This window comes from Chaetomium globosum, genomic scaffold, assembly GCF_000143365.1.
Source record: "Chaetomium globosum CBS 148.51 scaffold_2 genomic scaffold, whole genome shotgun sequence".
NCBI lineage: Eukaryota > Fungi > Ascomycota > Sordariomycetes > Sordariales > Chaetomiaceae > Chaetomium > Chaetomium globosum.
Window position 1 is genome coordinate 868,267 of NT_165977.1, and position 14,325 is coordinate 882,591.

At 58.0% G+C, this 14,325-nt stretch overlaps 5 protein-coding genes across 5 annotated transcripts in view; 4 read left to right on the plus strand and 1 right to left on the minus strand.

Annotated features, from left to right (window-relative positions):
- Positions 1–562: 562 nt before the first annotated feature.
- CHGG_02404 (uncharacterized protein) lies at positions 563–2,053 on the plus strand (the record flags this gene model as incomplete). The annotated part of the gene is made up of 4 exons (XM_001228919.1): positions 563–879; positions 944–1,423; positions 1,478–1,586; positions 1,649–2,053. The coding sequence occupies 4 exons, from the start codon at positions 563–565 to the stop codon at positions 2,051–2,053; spliced, it is 1,311 nt and encodes a 436-aa protein (XP_001228920.1).
- Positions 2,054–3,564: 1,511 nt separating this feature from the next.
- CHGG_02405 (uncharacterized protein) lies at positions 3,565–8,120 on the plus strand (the record flags this gene model as incomplete). The annotated part of the gene is made up of 3 exons (XM_001228920.1): positions 3,565–4,227; positions 4,285–6,474; positions 7,122–8,120. 3 exons carry the CDS (start codon positions 3,565–3,567, stop codon positions 8,118–8,120), a joined length of 3,852 nt encoding a protein of 1,283 aa, XP_001228921.1.
- Positions 8,121–8,798: 678 nt separating this feature from the next.
- Positions 8,799–9,939, plus strand: CHGG_02406 (uncharacterized protein; the record flags this gene model as incomplete). The annotated part of the gene is made up of 2 exons (XM_001228921.1): positions 8,799–9,027; positions 9,638–9,939. 2 exons carry the CDS (start codon positions 8,799–8,801, stop codon positions 9,937–9,939), a joined length of 531 nt encoding a protein of 176 aa, XP_001228922.1.
- Positions 9,940–11,301: 1,362 nt separating this feature from the next.
- Positions 11,302–12,411, minus strand: CHGG_02407 (uncharacterized protein; the record flags this gene model as incomplete). The annotated part of the gene is made up of 3 exons (XM_001228922.1): positions 11,302–12,035; positions 12,102–12,201; positions 12,295–12,411. 3 exons carry the CDS (start codon positions 12,409–12,411, stop codon positions 11,302–11,304), a joined length of 951 nt encoding a protein of 316 aa, XP_001228923.1.
- Positions 12,412–13,146: 735 nt separating this feature from the next.
- The window catches only part of CHGG_02408 (uncharacterized protein), a gene marked incomplete at both ends in the record, with an annotated part of 1,595 nt that continues 416 nt past the window's right edge, over positions 13,147–14,325 (plus strand). Inside the window, 3 exons of the mRNA XM_001228923.1 lie at positions 13,147–13,397; positions 13,462–13,796; positions 13,873–14,276. Of these exons, the coding sequence (XP_001228924.1) occupies positions 13,147–13,397; positions 13,462–13,796; positions 13,873–14,276 (990 nt within the window). The remainder of the gene's footprint in view (positions 13,398–13,461; positions 13,797–13,872; positions 14,277–14,325) is intronic.

Here is a 14,325-nt window from a genome sequence, read left to right on the forward strand (position 1 = left end):
TTGATCGCCCGGTTGTTGGTGGAGCTGCAGGATGGCGTCTTCACCATGACCCCTCCCGGCAGCTTCACCCTCCTCCCAGAGCTGAGATAGTTACGCAATCATGAAGCAGCTAGATTCGGCCATCGGCATTGCGGCTTGCGTGATGGTGCAGCTCCCTTCTTCTACCCAATTGCGATGGTGCTCGAGCACACGAAGGTAGTTTGTCGGCCCCCAAGGCGAAGAGGCGCTGTATGCTGGCGGCGGGGTAGCACGAGGAAACATCACACGCTTGACCTACTCAGCTAGTCTCCAGAAGGGGGGCCGTATGAGAGCTCTGCTTCATACAGCAATGGTGGTCGGCGAGTTTGGTGATGAAATCGCGGTGGCTTTGTGCGCAATGCCCATCATCTAAGCCAAGCGCTTCGAGGATGAGGGAAGGAGAAAGCATATGAAGGCACCGGAGCGCGCTCGGGAGCATTGTGTAGCAGTCGTAACATCCCTCGGACATACATGCACCCCAAACTACATCCCCAAAGTCTGTTCTGAGTACAAGGGGCCTGTAGCAGAAATCCAACTGCCCATCATGGCGACCAGCGCGCTGCCTGTGATCAGCAAAGCCCCTTCAAGTTCCGATCCCGCGGTCTACCAAGAGTACGAGTCGAAATGGTCCACGTATCCTACAGACACTGAAGGTTGGTTACAACGGGCGCGAGACGTCGCCGCCGTTCTGGTCGTGGACGCCGCCGCCCGCGAGAAGGCGAACAAGTCTCCCAGGGCAGAGGTGGCGTTACTCAAACACTCGGGCCTGCTGAAGCTTCTCGGCCCGAAAAAGTATGGTGGCGGCGAGCAGCCGTGGAGCGTAGGCTACAAGGCAATCCGCGAGGTTGCGAAGGGTGACGGGTATGTCCTGAAGCCTTTACTTCAATAATCCATAGCAGCGACTTCGGACACTGACGTTTGCCAGTTCCATCGGCATGCTGCTGGGCTACCACCTTCTGTGGTCCCGCACCGCCAACGTCGTCGGCAGCGACGAGCAGGCCGACCGTCTCCAGAAATTCATCATCGAGAACAACTACTACGTCGGCGGCGCCGTCAACCCGCGCGATAGCGACCTCAAGATCACGTACGACGATGAGAAGATCACATACAGCGGCTTCAAAAACTTCACGACAGGTGCTGCGGTTTCGGACCTGATCGTGCTCGAGGGTGCCGTCGATGGTCGCCCACCCGAGGAGCACATCTTTGCCATCGTGCCGACGGCCCAAGCAGGCATCGTCTTCAGCTATAACTGGGACAACATCGGGTTGCGGTTGACCGAGTCGGGGGCTGCCAAGGTCGAGAATGTGTCCGCACCGTGGGCAGATGCCCTAGGGTGGGATGCGAAGACCAAGAAGCCCGACCCGGCAGTGCTTGGGATTCCGTTTCCCTCGCTGCTGCTTCCCAGGTACGCGTCCTTTCGAGGCTGGTCCCTGTGAGTGCCTTGCTGACATCCCAATAGCATCCAGCTGGTCTTCAGCAACTTCTACCTTGGCATCGCCCTCGGTGCTCTCGACTTTGCCAAGCAGTACACCGTTGCCCACACCAGAGCATGGCCCTACGGCGGCGATGTAAGCCAAACCCATCCCACCCCTTCCCATCGCCTGGGCGCGCACTTACTGACCGCCCACAGACCAAAGAATCCGCCACGGAGGAATTCCACATCCTCTCCACCTACGGCAACTTCCACGCGCACCTCCGCGCCGCGGAAGCGCTCGCCGACCGGGCAGGCGCGGAAGCAGACCGCCTGTACGGCACGTACGCGGCCAACCGGGCCGGGCTCACGCCGCAGGAGCGGGGCGACTGGGCCGAGTGGGTGGCCAGCGTGAAGGTGGTGGCCACCGACACGGGCCTGCGGGTGACGTCGGGCGTGTTCGAGGTGACGGGGGCGCGCGCGACGGCGAGCAAGGTCGGCCTGGACCGCTTCTGGCGCGATCTCCGCACGCATACGCTGCATGACCCCGTGGCGTACAAGAATCGGGAGTTGGGTAGGTATTTCTTGCTGGGGCAATCGCCGGAGCCGACGTGGTATACCTAAAGGGGGGGTGGAGTGTTGGGTTATCGCTGGCGGAGGCTTGCATGTATGTACCTAGTTTCTGGAATGAGGGACATGGTCCTCTTGCTCTCTCCACTAGTCAAACCACCAAAAGTTGTTAAAATACACTGTGTCTCATGAGATGTTGACAGAAATAGGTGGTTTGCTTATACACGTGCCGCGACGGGGGTAAAACGTGGCCAGCACGGGTTGCGGCGGGATGGATCGACGATCTTGGCAAGCTCCCGCTCAACTCCATGAAACCGTTCCTTTCTTTGTTTCAGCAATCTGCAGCAGCGCGAAACTTGATGTCGGTCGAGTCCCAACAACCGCGTGCGGGGTCGACACTTGGCAATTCCCGCAAATCTAAACATATGCCGTGGGGGCAATATTTGACCAGTGGTTGTTTAAGAGTGAAATGGGTCCTGATGTCATAATTTGAGTGATTTCAGATATCGTTTGCGCTGCTGCTCTGAGAGGACCAGCCTGGAAGGGCATTGCAGCCCAATTTCAGGGGTCCTTGGGATGGAAGAAAGGAGAGACCACAATCGGAGACCGACGGCGACTTGGAAGGCAGGAGGGCGTGGGCAAAGTTGGTCCGAGCGTCTCGAAGCAAGAAACCCAGTCTGGGTTTTGAGAAGGACGAATGGGGGGCCACATTTAGTGGGTCTCACGTAATAAACAGGCACCCTGGCCGCCTAGGCGCCTGCCCGGAGAGCGGCTGGGAGGGGACCTGTGAGGGCTGGACTGGACGAACAACCCGCAATCAACATCATTTCCTCGCTGCTCGAGGCTTCGCATCATTTCGAGACACAACAACGAACCGACCTCACGCTATCCCTGGCTGCCTCGGCCACGGCTCCATGACAGTAGACGTCTCTTCTTTTCCTCTTCGGCCCCGCGCGGCCGTGTTGTAATTGTAGCGTTATTTGCATTCGGCCGAGGTTTCTGTTGTACGTTGCCCTTCCATCTCCGATCCATCTCTGCTCCGACCGGGCAGCCCGCCGAGCACCGTACGCCCCGTGCTATTGCCCAGTACCTTCGCCGGCGAGTCTCTAGACTCCCGCTGAACTACTAGCGTTGTTGCCCTGGTTTTCATCCGGAGTTGCTCTGCTTGTTGCTTGCGCTTCGGCCCGGCCGCTCTCTGCGTCACCCCCACTTTCTAGTCGAGACCAGCTCCCCACCAACTCCCTAGCTAATCATTTCAACCCCGCCAGATACCTTACTTAGACATTGAGATACCCATCCGTTGCTACGGACCAATTTCAGCATTTGCGGCGTCTTTGAAACAAAACTCATGCGCCTTACGTTCGACTAGGCCAAGCGCTCTATTTATTACCACCGCCCCTGACCGCCCGCGGGAGTCGCCGCCCGACCGCTTCTGCCACGAACACCAGCCCACTTGTGCGATTGCCGAAAACTTGCGAAAAAGTCTCGGATTCCCGACACCACGGCTTACGGTCAACATCCCACCACCAGCGCCGTGGTAGAAACCCCATCGGCTGCCGCCCATCATGTTTTGGAGGTTTGGCGGTTACGCCAATGTCTCCACCATCGACACCATCCTCGAGAGAGACAACTTCCAGCTCGAGGAGCTCCTCGACGAAAGCGACCTGGTGCAAGAACTGAAGCAACACAATGCAAGGCTCGTCGAGTATCTTCGGGATCCGCAGGTACTTGAGAAACTACTCAACTATGTCGTTGCGCCTAAGCTTGAACCAGTCGCCTCTGCCGACGACGACGAGGAAGATGACGACGAGAAAGGAAAGTCTGTTTTGCGGGCATCGACTGCATCTCAGACCTCCTCAAGAGCGGACGACAAGAGTCAGGAGGACAACGAGAAGAAGCGTAACCGATACGCTTTTGTTTCAACCGAGATTTTGTCATCAGAGACTTGGTCAATGTACGACGCGCTCATGGAAAGCAAGGAGCTTCTCCGGAATTTTTGGCAGTTCTTAAAGCGCCAAACCCCTCTCGACCCTCTTCAAGCGAGCTATTTCACCAAGGTCAACGAATCGCTCTTTGACAAAAAGACGGAGGAAATGCTGGAGCTGCTGAAGTCTATGGACGGCGCCGTGTCGGACATTTTGAGACATGTAGACTGTCCTATGATCATGGATCTCTTGCTCAAAATCATAAGCCTGGAACGTACCGAGAGCGGGCAGGGTATTGTTGAGGTTGGCCACACCCCTTGTTTTGTGTTAATATGGCGAAACTAATATTTCCTGTTCTAGTGGCTTTACACACAAAATGTTATGACGTCCCTCATCTCCTTTCTTGGATCGGACCACAGCTGGGCCACCCAGACATCCGCGGCCGACTTTATCAAAGCAATCATTACTGTTTCTGCCAACGCGTCGCAAAACGAACAAACATGTATCGGGCCAAACGAACTTACACGGCAACTGGTATCGGAACCCTGTGTCGAGCAGCTAATTCAGTACATGCTTGGCGGCGGCAACGCCCTGACGTGTGGCGTTGGCATCATCATCGAAGTTATCCGGAAGAACAACTCCGATTACGATCCGGAAGGGGTGGACATCAATGCAGCCCCTTCGAGCCGAGACCCCATTTATCTGGGGACGCTCCTGCGCCTCTTTGCTCAGCACGTTCCCGACTTCATGAACCTCATCCTTAATGTGCCGGTCCAGAGGCAGCGCCTCTCCTCCACCTTCAAGGACAAGATTGAGCCCCTGGGCTTTGACCGCTTCAAAACGTGCGAGCTTATGGCGGAGCTCCTGCACTGTAGTAATATGATGCTGCTGAACGAAAACGGCGCAGAGGATTTGATCGCCGCCCGCGACGAGCAGCGGCAGCGACTTCGGGCAGAAGGCCATCTGCTGCCCGCAAGCGGCCCTGAGCCTACTTCAGCTGAGGATCTCTCAATGCGGGCGTCGCAAGTGTCGGCTCCAGACCTGGGCCGTAAACTCGAGGTTATGAACGTTTCCGCAGATGATGACGGCTTTGAAGAAGTGTCACATACCGCAGACGAGGAAAACACCCATGGCGTTCTAGAGCTTCCAGATGCGCCCACCCACCCCCCTGGGTCCTCTTCCCTCGACAAGGACGAGGATGATTTTGTCGACGAACCTCTCAGTTCGCCCCCGACGGCCGCAGCTGAGCTGGTGAGCAGCGCTGCTACAGAACCACCAGCATTCGAAGATGCCGACTTGGTCGTTGCTCCTCTCTCGCCTACCAAGAAGACCGTACCGACGGCAGAGGGCGCTGAAGCCACAAAGGAAACACCGAGCGGGACAGCTGCCCCAGACACCGGGGCCCCCCCACCGAAGCCAGAAGAGGCATCAGTAGATACGAAGACCGGCGATACAAGCGAATCTGAGCAAGCAGCTATCCCAGCTGATACTTCAACTTCAGCTGTGTCGCCTGCGGAAAAGCCAAAGCCGGAAATCTCAACAGCGGAAGTCGAGGCCAAGGCTCCAACACTCATGTCCCCCCATCCGGAGGACACCCCTGCCCCGTTGTTCTCGAGGGAGAGCGCCACAGAGCCGTCAAAGAAGCCGTCGCCGCCCGCAGAAGAAGCAGGCGACTCGCCAATGACCGATGCTCCAACGTTGACAGCCGCTCCGCCCCAAGAAACTGCAGAGGCAGAGACCCCGACCCAACCGCCAGCGCAAAGCCCCGGCGATGCGTCCATCGTTACCTCTGAGGCACCGAAACCAACTGCCGACGCCCCGGCCCAGTCCAAGCCCGTGGTCGGAGACTATCTCAAGATGCAATTCGTCGAGCATCGTGTTGTCCCGACCATCCTCGGTTTCTTCTTCCGGTACCCGTGGAACAACTTTCTTCATAACGTGGTATATGACATCGTCCAACAGGTTTTCAACGGACCTATGGATAGGGGTTACAACCCGACCCTCGCTATCAGCCTCTTCGAGGCCGCCGATATCACAAACCAGATCATCAATGGCCAGCTTGCCAGCGAGAAGTCCCAGGCCGAGAACAAGACGCGAATGGGATACATGGGCCACCTCACCCTCATTGCGGAGGAAGTTGTGAAGTTTACCGAGCGCCACTCTCCCGAGCTTCTGAGCGAGGTCGTGCTGGAGAAGGTGATGGCCCAAGACTGGGTCAACTATGTCGAGGGCGCTCTAGCAGAGACCCGCGAGCGCGACAACGCAATCCTCGGCGGCGTCCGCCCAGAGGTAGCCATGAGCCGCGCCGGCGCGCAGGGCCTGATGGGCGCAGGGTTTTCTGGTCTCAATTCGATCGGTCTCGGCGCCGGAGCGTCCAACGCTCTCGCGGACGCCGGACTAAATGGAGGCTCGGACGTTGCTGAGAGCTCTGGCGGCGGCGGGATCGGTCCGTTTGCTATCAGCGCGGGGACTCTTATGAGCGGATTCGGCAGCTCTAGTGACGAGGACGAAGACGAAGAACAAGACACCGAGGAGGATGTTAACAACGAGGTTTGTGACGATGCTTTCCTTGACTTCTTGCTTTCCGACGATGGACAGGAGCACCTGGAGACCGTGACAGGGTTCTTGAGAGAGAGTGACGGTCCCGTTCAGAGCGGCACCGTTATCGGCAAACCGGACTACGACCACCTCCCAGATACCTGGACCGGGTTGGCCTCATCCCCAAACAGGTCCCAATAAGCGTTGCTCGCAGGTTTTCCAGGATGGTGTGTCTATTAAGCGAGCGGTTTGAGGCTGGAGACAACCACCACAGATAAGCCTCGGAGTCGGGGCTCAACAGCGTTCATTTTCTATGTGGCATGGCTTCGTGGTATGAGACATACCAGGGACTGGTACCTGCGTCTTCTCAATAAATCGCAAGCTGCACTTTCGTTCTTTGCGATGCTCGGGGAAGGTGTTGAGTGGTTCTGTTCTGTTATTTCCTTCCCAGCCATCAGATCCCCAGTGGGCAGCCACTCTTTCCTTGGGATGAGCGCCCCTTTCCGTGGGCGCCCAGTGTCTCCCCAGTTATACTCGTCCCCTCTTGCAAATTTTCTGCTCTGCCCAGGCCTCATTATCGCCGGGGCATGTGGGCATTCGCGCTTGCCTGTTATTCATCGTCCGCGGTATCGAAACAGCCGGCTAACCCCTCTTTGCAGTTCCGAGCCTACACCGACCCTCTAAACGCCAACTCTAACACCTTAAATCCGCCATCCATTCCGCCCCCTCCACCTCCACCCCCACCTCTCAACGTGCCCCCCTCGCGAGCCCGCCTCCAACTTGCCGCACGGCTAGCTATGAACAAGCGCAACGCCGCCGCCGCCGCCGCTTCCAACGGCGAACAAGAAGGCAGCTCTCCGCCGACAGCGGAAGACGCTCCCAGCTCCGGCGTCTTCAGCCCCCCCACCACAACATCAAGTGATACGCGCCTGCGGAACCCCTTTGCCGACTACGACGATGACGACGAGGATAACTCTGGCAGCGGCAGTGACGACGGGGAAGTTGAAACTGTCGAAGGCGGCGGCAGGCTAGGGATGGAGACCAATTCGTCCTGGGACCGCGGGTCGTGGTGGCGCGGCGTCGTTCCTGGTGCCAGGCGGGGCGGGAGGGCGGGTGGCAGCGATAACCGAGACGCCGGGATCGAGCGGTTCGGTGACGGGAGAGACGATGATAGCAGCGATGATGAGAGCGGACGGCGATTGGGCGACGTGGATGATGTCGACGACGAGGAGTTTGGCGACTTTGCCATGCCCGAGGTGGAAGACCGCGTCACCGTGTCCGGGATCGATCCCGCGCGAGAAAGCATCCTTGTCAAACCTATGGCCCTCCACCCCACCACGACAACCCTCAAGAGCAGCACCATCAGCCCGTTCAGCAGCCTGTGGCCGTTCTCGAGGGAGAAGAGGGAGGGCGACTTGTTGCCTTCGCAGGGGGAGGGGTCGAACACCAGCACGTCGGCGGGGGCCATGGGGCCCGAGGGGATCACGGAGGAGCCGGTGGAGCTGACGAGGGAGGAGGAGGCCATGATCAGCGAGGACGGGAAGAAGATTAACCGTGCCGTGGAAGCGACGCGGCGGACGAGCATCGAGGACCCGGACGACGATGAGGTGGATGTTGGCGAGGAGATCATTGTGCGCCGCGGTGCCGGGGTCCGCTAGAAGCGGGTCGTTGCTGCTTCGTGGAGTGTTGGGGGGTGATCATGGTGGGGTGTGGGATGAGCGATGGGTACCTAACTTTGGAGTCCGATTTAGAGAGGGTCATGTCCGGGCGGGTTTGGAGGGGGATGGGAGGATTGTGTATCTGTATTTGTAGTCTACGTTAGCTATGGATGCGTGTTGGTTTTGACGTTGGCTGGCTCATGTTGGTGTTTTTCGTGTGTGTTCCAATCCACGGTTCGTAACAACAATAGTCCACTAAACAACAAGGTTTGGTGGACACAGCCGTCACCAGCCTGGGACGGCAACGAAAGCCCCTGGGTCGTTGCTACTCTGTGCCCGGCTGAGCTTATACCTAAGGTACACATTAGAGCCGCTTCCATTTCGCCCTAGTCTACTCGAATCACATTGACGGCCGGGCAACAATAGCATATAGGCGATCAAATAACTGGAGGAGCATTATTTCCAGAAGGTAACAACTTCTATGACATTACATATCCAAGCTGGAAAAAAAACAAAATAAAAATAAAAATAAACAAAAAAGCTCACCTCCCGACCCCATCCGCCGGTCGGATGGAGGCTGCAGGCTACGAAAAACCCCGTTTGGGTTTTTTCTTCGCGAGGGGGGAGTCGAACCCACGGCCTCTTTCGGTTGGCGTTCCACCCGGGCCCCCCCCCCCAATGTGCGAGATGTGTGGGTCACGTGACCCCACATCTCTGTGGGGTTATCCACCCACCTCCCCGCGGTCGGCCTCTTTTCCTCCTGCTTCCCTAGCTTTAGCAATAGCCTCAGAATGTGGACTTCGTCTTCCTGCTTCCAGCCCTGTTGCCTGCTCCAACACAATGCCGTTGAGCCAACCGGTGTTTGCTCGAATTGGGGGAGTCGGTGAAAATGTGGGATGCGGAAGCGGTATGTATACCGTGGGCTGCTGGCTACGGGTGCCAGGAAGGAACGCGGTGGGGGAGGAGGGTTCGGATGGAATTGGACTTTGGTCTGGGTGTTGTTGATATCTCGTTTCATGGAGCTAGGTCTAACAACAACTCAGTCCCCATCATGGTTTTCTCAGTCTATATGTTTATAGGTCTTTTCGATACCTTTCTAAAGCTTCAAATGTAAAGTTCAGTGGCTATACTTTGTCTAATATCCATTTCCCCTACCCAGCACACCCACCTAAGGGGACAAACATGAAGGAGACGGGTTGGCCCGAAACCGTGACCACCACCAATAACAGCTACATCCTACCTATTTCACAACATTTTCGTCGCTCGAGGAAGCGAGGGAAGTCATGGTTTCTCCGCCTCTTCTTCACCGATGCCGCTACGGGGGGACGAGCCACGCCGATAACACCCTATATCAACAACACCCAGTCCCCTCATCAGCAGAAACGCACCGCTCCCAGACAAACCCCGTCGATACGAAAACCAATCCTCCTCACAAAGAGACGCTGCACCACCCTTTCCTCGACACACCTCTCCCTCCTCCCTGACCCTCTTTACCACACAAACCTGCCTTTCCACAGACCCCAACCATACCTCATACCTTCGCCTCGCGCTATTAAGCCGTATCTTCACCAGCCCCAGGTCGCCTCCCACGCTACTTCGAAACCCGAACCGCCACCCCGTTGTCGTCGTCGGCAGCGACGACGGGGACAGGCACAGGAACAGCCCCATCGCCGCGGGCGCAGCACGGGCGGGGGAAACACCCTTCCCCCGCCGCTGCCGACTCCAACGCAACGCCGTTGGCCTCGCCAAGCCAGAGAGAGACGAACCCATCCTGGCGGCACGAGCAAACCGTCCAATGATGCTTCGTCTTGAAAAGTGAACGCATCGAACAAAACGGCGATGGCGCTTCAACCCCAGAAGTTTGAATCCTTTCTTCTTGTTGGCACCTGCAGGGCCAGCGCCCTGCAGGTTGGCCTGCTGTGTGCACAAGCCCACGCACAGTTCTTAGTTTCGGCTGGGGCAGCTTTAGCTGCAACAACCATCGAATCCGTTTGCGGCACTTCCTCTGCCTCAAGACTTCTTCCATCTCCCCCCCGACGGGAGCTCGCGCGAGCAAATCCTCTCCCACATCTGCGTCTTTCCCAGGTGCGGGAATCCTCGTCGCCGACTCATGGCCCCCCGCGGGATGTGTGTGGCTCTGAGCCACGGCGTGAGCCTGGCCAAGCGCCGCATATTTTTCGGAGGGTTTCGTCTGCTGAGCGAAGCGAGGGGGTGTGGCGGCTGTATATACCCAGCCGCCAAGCGGTGTCGGTGTTCGCCGCGGCGGTGGCTGCGCGGCCCGCGTGGTGATTGGGAAGTGGCGGCGACGGGTGGGTGGTGTTCCATGGGTGTGAGGTGCCTGTCTGTCGGGGGGGGGGGGTGGGGGCGCCGGGAGGTTAGCAGGCTGAAGAGCTGGCGTGCATGGGCGGAAGGGAGGGTTCGTCTGCTGGGGGGCGGGCGGGTGGTTGTGGTCGGGGCGAGTTGCTGCCGCAGGAGCGGCGGCGGAGGGGTAGGTAGTTGAAGGTTGCGGCTAGGGGTTGGGGGTGGTCAAACCCATCCATCGCCGGCGATATGGCTCTTCAAATCTAGGAGCTCGGGCCGTTGACGCTGCTCATCTGTAACAGCTTTCTAAGCAGAAAAAGGCGCTGTGCAAGCCCTGATACGGTGGAAAATTTGTCGAGTGCGTGTCGACATGACAGACGGTGTCCGGTATTTGTCGTCCGGCGGACAGCACAGGGGGTACAAGGGCAGAATGGTCGTCGGCCTGCGACCTCTGAACAACCTAGGTTGCCATTCTAGATGCTTATTCTCTCAAACCAGTTATTCTCTGTCAAACCAAGAGAGAATTATCAGCGAGAGGCGAAGGAATACCGAGCATATCATCTTCAGCACTACGGAGCTCACTCCAGATAGCTGGTGCAAATCTCTGCAAATTAACCTGTGGGGAGCAATATTCGTAATATGGGCTTCCCGGTTTGTGGCATGCCCTCAACTATCATTTAATCTCTCGACTACCGATGGTTTGCGAGAGGAGCTGCGGGCGGGATTGCGGGTGCAATATGGGTGAAATGGCTTCTGTGGTATTCCGTCAACCCCGTGACGAATGCGACTGGGCAACAATAACTCCCCCTATTTTTTGGAGTCTTTTTGTGTACATCATGCCATAGACAGTTGTATCATTACAAAACACCCCGTATCACGTTTAATAGTCATAAAAGCCCTTCCCGCTCTTCTTCCCCAGCCAGCCGGCGTCGACCATGTTCCGCAGCAGGACGCTGGGGCGGTACTTGGAGTCGCCCGTCTCTGTGTGTAACACCTTCATGATGGCGAGGCAGGTGTCGAGGCCGATGAAGTCGGCGAGCTGCAGCGGGCCCATGGGCACGTTGGTGCCGTTCTTCATGATGGCGTCGATGGAGTCGCGGTCGCCCACGCCCGTCTCCAGGCAGATGACGGCCTCGTTGATGTAGGGCATCAGGATGCGGTTGGCCAGGAAGCCCGGCGAGTCCGCCGACACCGACGTCACCTTGCCGAGGCGCTTGCAAAAGGCCACGGCGGTCTCGAGGGTCTCGGCCGAGGTCTGGAGCCCCGAGATAATCTCGACGCCCTTTTGCACGGGCACCGGGTTCATGAAGTGGGTGGAAACGACGCGTGAGCTGTTGGAGGTGTCGGTGGGGTTGCCGCCGGTGGTGGCAGCGGCGATCCGGGTGATGGAGATGGAAGAGGTGTTGGTGGCAAGGATGGCATGCTTGGGGCAGATTTGGGCAAGCTTGGAGAAGATGTCAAACTTGAGCTGGGGGATCTCGGGTACGGCCTCGATAACAAAGTCGGCTGATGAGAGGTCGTCGATGGAGGTGGTGGGCTGAAGCAGGGCGCGGGCGGCGTCAGCTTGCTCTTGGGTAAGGCGCTGCTTGGCGACATCTTTAACAAGGAGCTTCTCTAAAAAGGGGTTTAAGATTATTTAGTCAAAGTTCCCAGCTGCTGTGAGAATTGGTTCTCACGAACCTGCAAAAGCCAAGCCTTTGTCGAGGGAGGCTTGGGACGAGTCAACCAGGGTCACCGGAACCTGCGCCTTTTGAGCTGCCACCAAGGCAATACCAAGGCCCTATTTTTAACAGAACACAATGTCAGATCTCGGTTCGCAGGTCGGGCAACATGATGGTGGTGTTGATGGGTTGATGGGTTCATCGCTTCATACCATCTGACCTGCGCCAATCACACCCAACCGCTTCACTTCGGCAGCTGGCCTTGCAGCTGTTGAGCTGAAGTATCTCACTCGGCTCGAGAGCCGTAGCGCCTGTCGTGCCGCCATCATTGAAGCAGCCATTGTTTACAGGAAGAATTGTAAGATGGGAAGTTCAACCGAAGCTCGACTTGTGCCGGAGATTCAAGGTCGAGAGCGGTTAACCTCGGCCATCCATCCATGCACATGGGCCTCGAGCACACGAGTCTCAGCTGACGTAAGGCAGCGGGGCCAAGGCGCCGTTTACAGGCCCACAACCCACGACAGGGGCCGAGGCTTCTGGGGCTCAGCAAGTTCACCCCTGTGGCGCCATACGGTCACGCCTTCCATCAACTCGATTTCCGGTGCATCAACTGCAGCAAGCACGAACCTGCGAGGTACGCCGGCGCGCATTCGTTTTTTGGGACCATTTCTGGATTACATCAAAACGCGCAACCAGGGGACCTCCAGCAGGCAGACCTCATCGGAAAACTCGGCATCTTTTGGTCAGAGGTAAGGTATTGTATATAGCATCGAGTGCTGATCCGAAGCCGGGTAAAGCCAGTAACTCGCAATCAATGCTGCCGATATCTTCTGCCGTCTCGAAACGCGTGTCGTCCCCATTGCCACTTGTCAGGACGTTTTCCCGGTCGATCGTTCCTCTATTATCGCTCTACCACCCAAGTGTTAATTGACTGTTTGCGTATTTGAGTAGCCGCACCTCCAAACTTGACCACCTTGGCCGCATACGCCTTCACTTGCGATATTGCAGTTTCGATATTGCAATTGCGATATTGCTTGCATTTTTACTCCTAGCAGAAGCTCACCATGACGAACCTCACCCAAAGAAAACAGCGAAATGACACAAACCCCAAAGCCGACCATGACAAGGAGGTGGTTCTCCGGCGAGAACCGCCGCCTTTCCTCACGAAGCTCATGTATGCCGGCTACATGTACGGCTTGAAGAGCATCCTGGGACCTGTGCTCTGGCTGCGCGACTGGCAGGAATCACGAGCCCCTCCAATGGGCTGGCCCGACATGATCAAGACCTACGATTGCCGCCCACAGTTACCCGTGCGGTAAGCCAGCATGAACCCCATCATATGGACTCAAACGTTCACAGTCTGACTGGGCACAATCCAGCATCTTCCTGCCGCGCGCCTATAACAAGAACTCGCAGGCCACGCTCCCCACCCTCTTCACCATCCACGGCGGCGGCTTCTGCATCGGCCACCAGCGCGACGACGACGAATGGAACCGGGCCTTTGCCAACACCCAGTCCGTCCTGGTCATCTCCCTCAACTACTCCAAAGCGCCCGCCCACCCCTTCCCCACCGGCCTGCACGACCTCGAGGCTCTCCTGCTCGCAGTCCTCGCCGACGCCTCCCTCCCCATCGACCGAACCACCACCAGCCCCACAAGCCGCACGGCCATCCTGGGCTTCTCGGCCGGCGCCAACCTCGCCCTCTCCGTATCCCGTACGCCCACCCCAATCAACCCCCCACCCCTATACCACCTCCCCACTACCACCCTACTTATCCCCCTCACCAACAGAGCTCCCCACCATCCACACCCACCCTCTCACCCCCGCCGCCGCCCTCTCCGTCTACGGCTGCCTCGACGTCAGCTACCCGCCGCACGAGAAACTGCCCAACCGGCCCTGGAAAACCTCGCTCCCGCCCCCGCGCAACTCCCCCACCGACGGGCTCATCTCGCTCGCCCCGGCCTTCGACTGGAGCTACATCCCGTACGGGCAAGCCCTGCGCGACCCGCTGCTCAGCCCGCACCACGCGGCGCGGGACGCCCTGCCCCCCAATGTGTGTGTGGTGGCGGCCGAGCTGGATATGCTCGCGCATGAGAGCTGGCGGTTTGCGTGTCGGTTGTCGAGGGAGGGGTTTGGGGCGGGGAGGGGGGAAAGGGTGGTGCCTGATCGGGGGAGCGCGGAGGCGAGGTGGAGGGTTTGTGGGAATTCAGTTGCGGTGGGGTGACGACTGGGAGGGGGGCAGT